This window comes from Malurus melanocephalus, unplaced genomic scaffold (genome assembly GCF_030028575.1).
Source record: "Malurus melanocephalus ecotype Western Australia unplaced genomic scaffold, MMel_1.1 scaffold_83, whole genome shotgun sequence".
NCBI lineage: Eukaryota > Metazoa > Chordata > Aves > Passeriformes > Maluridae > Malurus > Malurus melanocephalus.
In genome coordinates this window covers 1,352,658-1,358,976 of record NW_026623315.1, presented here as the reverse complement: position 1 = coordinate 1,358,976, position 6,319 = coordinate 1,352,658, and the positions used below count along the sequence as shown (strand labels likewise).

At 38.1% G+C, this 6,319-nt stretch overlaps 1 protein-coding gene across 1 annotated transcript in view; it reads right to left on the bottom strand.

Annotated features, from left to right (window-relative positions):
* Positions 1-662: 662 nt before the first annotated feature.
* Positions 663-6,319, bottom strand: part of BMPER (BMP binding endothelial regulator) — a 149,552-nt gene continuing 143,895 nt past the window's right edge. The window contains exon 15 of the mRNA XM_057367722.1: positions 663-2,583. Coding sequence (XP_057223705.1) covers positions 2,402-2,583 — 182 coding nt within the window. The 3' untranslated portion in view covers positions 663-2,401. The remainder of the gene's footprint in view (positions 2,584-6,319) is intronic.

The following is a 6,319-nucleotide window of genomic DNA, read 5'->3' as shown; positions in this document are numbered from 1 at the left end:
AAGYTAAACCAAGGAATGAGCCCTTATTTTGAGATGACCTGTGGGTCAGGTTTCAAACTGAACCATTTTAAGATCGGAAATTAGAGTTCATTCTACAGAAAGACTGGGTCACCTCTTCACCTAGAATCAATTAGGCATTGCTTGAAYGTGATCAGTGGACTGAGAGAGCTGGAGGGCTCTCCCCTCACCTTTCATTCACCTTTATAAGTCAGGAATAAAAGAGAAAGAMAGAAGTATACACTGTTCAAGTTTGCAATTCACATTGCCTGTATTATTTTGGAAACACTGAGCAGCAGGTAATTAAAATCTGTCCTAAACTAAAGATAGGCAARTATTCTTTCTAATGGTTTAGACCCTGTATGTCAGCATTGAAAGCTCGCARGCTGAAATGTTCTTTGGTGTAACCGATGCTTTAAATTATTTTAATGACTGCCATTTTATATTTTAACTCCTTCAGCCAACTGCAATTGTTCTAAATTTCAACTTTGGCTTTCAATTAGTACATGAGCCACATAACACTCTTCTAGTTTCCTGCTCTGATGGGATCTGCATATTTRCAATTCTGCTTCCCAGTGCACTTGTGTATGAGTCTTCAAAACCCTCTCTGCCAGTAAAACTGAATTATTTGATTGTTCCGAGAAAACGAACACAAAAGGAACATAAAAAGATCAAGCTGAGTTTATTTAAGATTTGGATGAACATCCATGGAACACTGTTAGCATTATATGCCCATCTCTTTTTAACACTGTGGTGGTACAGCATTTTGGATAGTGTGGTGCCTAAGTTAACCAGGTTCACTCAGCATMTTCCTCCAGGGCGGGATCACAGAAAGGTTGTATAACCCAAGTGTRTTTACCCACTCACTTACTGTAAACTCAGGCCCTGCTTAACTTCCTGGAGAGAAAAGAATTAGAGAAATTGTTCAAAGCATTACAAKGTGCAATTTCAATGCAAGACATGATGGAAGTAGCTGTGTGGGAGGATATTACTTCATTATAAACCTAAATCAGATGCACAAAGATTTCTATCATCTCCAGAGACTGCTCCATCAGGCTCTAAAAGGGGCTCTCCAGTAAAGAAAAATAGTTCCCTGTCCCTTCAGGCCTGAGAAAGTTGTATGGCTTTTTTAACAGTTTCTAATGAAATCCCATATTATTGCTTCTCCCCTGGGAGACTTCAAAAGTCATGCAAACTTCACAGAGCCCACATGTTCATAAATCTCAACCAAAAGACCACTAAGGAAATAAATTGCAGCTCTCCAATTAGCATTTGACATTCTCTACTGTTTTCTGGTGGGGTGAATTTGTCTTTCTTCTAAACCATGCTGATAAATTAAATGAGTTACTAAGCCTGGAATTATTTTATATTTTAAGGAACACTGAAATCAAACGCTTCAGCGTGGGACTTGCTTTCTGCATAATATTTGGGGGAGACATGAAACAAACCTAGGCGTTTCAAATATGTTTAAGGGGCTAATATGTACATGAATATTTTCTTCAATCTCCTCATTGTGTATTCACGGCTACTGCCAAACACAACAACAGAGGTGGGGCATTAGGATATGAAATGGGAAGTGGTCAGATTTTCAAAGTGAGCTGTTGGGTGCCGAACACTTCTGAAAATCTGGCCCCTGATTCTTTGGTGTCGTTCCAGAAAGAAATATCTCTATCCTGGCTTTTGTCCAACCAGGTTTGGAAATAATTTTGCACAGTTATTTCAGTAAAGCATAAAAGCCAATCCCCAGCTTTCTCTGCCTGATTAAGCACTGTCACCAATCACTATGCAGCTCTAAGGTACGCATGAAATATTCCTAGATAAATCCTCCATCTCCAGAGAAATGTGTTTCCTGTACAACTGTAAATCCAGGTTCTGTGTTGAAAGTAATCCAGTCTGGCAGTGCTATGGCCCTAGAAAAGTTTCCTTGGAAACAACAGACTTATGCAATGGCAAAGTCATCCAATCTTTTCATGCCACTATATTATATTAAAAACACCTGGTTTATTTATACAATGACTTACAGATCAGRGTCCTAGAAATAATAATACATAAACTTTATAGCAAAAAATATACATATTATAATTCATCCTTTTGTAGTATATAGAAATTATGTCTATTTGTGTGTGGACATATATATAAATATAYGGGTTGTACTTACGTTTAGGGCACTTGTGTATGGACACGTGTGTCCACATACACACTGTATACATTTTTATATCTTTCTAGGTGCCATGTGCGTGTCCTTAGAGACACACAAACACACACACAGGAGCATATTTACACTCTGTGAGTAGKTGTGTACTTTGCAGAATCTGCACACAAACAGCTGGAGTCCTTCACTGGCTGTGAGCATCGAAGGGGTCAGTGACCACCCGCGTTAAAGTCCACGGAAAAAGAACGAACGTCACCGCTGTGGGCACAGGACTGGCTTGATGCACCTTCCTCTGTGAAGAACTAAATTTGCTGGGCAGTGGCAGCCTGCAACACAGGGCTTGTTGCATGGTCCAATTTCATTCCAGTTGTCACATGTTTTGACACATCCCGGACCACAGGTATCATAAACTGCGCCGTGTTTACAYTGGGTTGCTGAAAGGAGTTAAAAGAAACAAAATATGCATGTTACACAGAGCCCCACAAGGAAAGTTACTTATCTGTTTGCTTAGTTTCTACTGCAAATATCCAAAAGCACATTTCGGCATGAGTATTATCTTGGAGGGAAAAATTACTTGCAAAAAGATTCCACTGTATTATATCATAAATATGAAAGTAGCAAAATTCCTTATGAAAAAGATATCAAGTTCYACAGTAGTCTTAAACCTTTCTAGARTTTTAACTAATGGTATATACAGCTTTGGCAAGGTTTCTACCCATATGCTATCTATAGACTGAYGCTTTATCTTAAAGGATTAGCACTATTTATTTATTACAATGCCTTTTATGAAAGATACCTGAAACGTTTACAAGGATAGACAGTTATTATCAGCTCCACTCCCACAGAAAGAAGAGAAAGGAGAGTCATTCACTACATTAATATTTCTGATCCTAATATTTTACTTTCTAAATTGCGTATTGCAGCAAACCACATCAATGCTGTTAMTCCAACAGCACCATTTCCAAAATAAACAAACAAATAAAAATTAAAAATCAATTGCATCCATGTTTTGTCCTGTTTTACCAAGGGATCCTTGATAGTGAGGATTCTTGTACTTAATGATTCCAGCACCTATTCATTAATTTATGTAGCTGACAGTTCAATGCATTTTCAACATAAAAAACCACTGAAGGYTCAGCTAAAAGCACTAAAACCCCTCCAGATCAATATTTAAACTCTCAAAATTTTATATCCTGCCTTTTTAGTATGGAGAATAATACATGGTTTGATGGCAAATAAAAGTCTGTTTTTCTTTTTAATGGCTGTGCTGATAGCAAAAACAAGTACGGATAAAATAGTTCATAGATTGTAGGGGACTCTCAAGCATCCAGAATCATCTGATGCTATTTTCGGAGAGGTAATTTTATTAGAAAGATTTCTTCAACTTTGAGAGAGATTGAAGGTCAAGATTTTTTAAGTAATAGCTTTGTTATAGACAGAAAATGCTGTTTTGTTGTGAGAATTGGCCTACAGTGTCATTACAGAACTGCTATTATTCACAAAGAGAAAACAGACCAAAATAAATCRATAAAATATATATGAGTGTATCAAAGAGGATGGAAGTCTTATTGCTAAGGCGTCATAAATTTAAGGGGTTCATTTTCACCACTAAGGGATCTTCAAAACAGCATCAGCTTCTTGCCAGTTTTAMTTCTTGTGTATTTTATGGAATTTAYGCATATCTGAAAAGCAGTTCCAAAGTAGGAATTATAGCAAGAATGCATACACAATTCTCAGGATACAGATATTAAGAACTAAATACAAACTTATAARAAATGGATAATACAGAGTAAAACTACCTTTGAGTTACAGAGAATCATCAGCTGAATATTAAATGGATAGAAAATAACAGGGGAGAAAAAACTGCAACTTTTCATCTTTAAGCATAAGAAAGCACCAAGAACAACCTACCTAGAAAGTCTGTGAGACATATTTAATTGAACATTATTTTATAATAGGTTGGAAAGAAACCTATGTCAGCTATGTTCAAGATAGGCTTATTCAGTTTGTGGGCATAGATCTTTTGAGAATATTTTTCCAACATTACATTTCTATCTTGCKCTGCATGATAACTTCCATGCATACTAAAGAAGGAACAAACAAAAGAAAAACAAACAAAAAAAATCAAATGAAACAGGAAATTTAGAAGGTGGGAAAAACAAGCAACATTAAGCATAGAATAAAAGGTTAGATTCCCAAGAAACTCTACATAGTGTGTTAAGAATAGAGATTGAATCTCTGTAAGAGGGGAAACGAAAGATCTCCCAGGAGCTTTGCAAACAATGTATTAACTGTCTTTAAAAGTAGACCAACATGCTCAAAGGTGGTTAGTGATTGTCCACACACAACATGAATTATCTTACAGGAGCTGTTTACTAGGAGCTTATGTCCTTCCTCCCTGAAAATGAGCTTCCTTTCGGATGATCTCTAATTGACCAACCAAAAACAAACATCAAACTTCAGTACATGTGGTTTCCATATTGAAATGAATATGAGCTTCAGCTTTAAGGCTGCACAGGTTTCATCCCACGAAGCCTTACAGCAGTAATAGCTGGCTTGCTCCTCCACCTGAGCTCTGTTTGGCTCCTCAGCTGGTGGGTTTGAGGAAAGTTGGCTGAAGTCTCCTTTCCACTTCCTCGTTTCTGCCCCAGAGTAAATGAGAGCGTATTACAGCTTGCCCTYGACAGCCATGGCATCTGTAAGTACTCCACAGCTCTGCTCTACCACACATGGATGTGGAATGTCAAAATACCTYCTTTTCCTTCAGACAATGCCATGTAGAAGATACGATGACTATTTTCTGCTGTAGGCAGCCTATAATGSCATTATTAACATGGTGTCGGGGGARAAATCAGGAAAGTACAATGGCTGCTGTTTAAGTTCCCTGAATGGCTTTTATTGTTGAGTGATTCAGTTGTTAACATGTGGTGTGATTGATCCAGAACATTCCACTTCATCAACAGTTTAAAATRTAAAAATAAAGACATTCTGCAGAAGGCTTCCCAGGGACTGCTGAAGTGATTCACTACCATGTAAACATGGAAAACAGAAGTGGYGTCTTTGCACCCGTCTTTTAAGGCAAATTCCTCTCTTAAAGAACTGAGCTCTGCTACTAATAATTTCCTTAGTACACTAGCAAAAAAACAAATCAAAAACCCAGCCCCAGCATACAAAAGTTACTAATAATACTGTATTTTGAAACATTACCAGTCCCAACAGGATTTTTCCACTCTTCTTCTAGAACATGTGTTTGGCATGACAGATGTGAGCTTTCTCAGACCACTTTCTGAGCTGGTGGGATAATAGCCAACTCCAGTCCAGAAGCCATACAGTCACTTAAATCCAGCACTGTGCCTGAGCTAATAAACCCTGCCTAAACAGGCTACAGTTTGCCTGAGCTAATAAACCCTGCCTAAACAGGCTACAGTTTGCAGACTAGACCTGGTTTAGTCCAGCCATTTTGGCAGTTTCAGAGCGGAGGCTTTAATCTGTCTGCGCCTGTCTTTGTAGACATGGCTGTAATTATTTAGGAGGAACTCTTATTCCCCAACCCAAAATCAAAATACGTAACTGCTGAAGGATTCCCTTGGTTGACAATACTTGGTAAATCTGATTCCACAGAAAATTCTAAACTAGTATTTGAGCATCAATGAATMTTCTGGCTTCTTCTGTCAGTATTACACAGTTTGGAGGCCTTCTGTAGGACTTTGAGGACTTGAACGTTCGTCACTCATAGTGCTTGCAATTCTCAACATCTGCTTCTAACATAGTAAAAGGCAGTGGATCTGGGCACCGACCTTCCCACGATACCCTCATGGTAATGTTTTCAACTTTCAGTTTTCTGTAAGTTTCCACTGAAAAGCCAGAATAGCACTCCTGATACATGTACACATGGAATACAGCAGTTAAAGGAAAGCAACACATAGCAGGGAAAAAGAGTGAAACTGGCCAGAAAATTCTACACCAGAGAAGGAACCCAAAGGAGAAGAGTCAAAATCAGACATATGCTCATTTTCCTCCACTTCAACTAATCACAGAGAAAAGAGAAAATTACTCAGATTTTATGAAACKGTAGTAGCATGTCAGCACATCAGTGCACTTTTCATATTATAGCCCTTATCTTTTTGGGGCTTTTTTATTGCATTTGTAGTCATGCCCATGGCAGAAGGA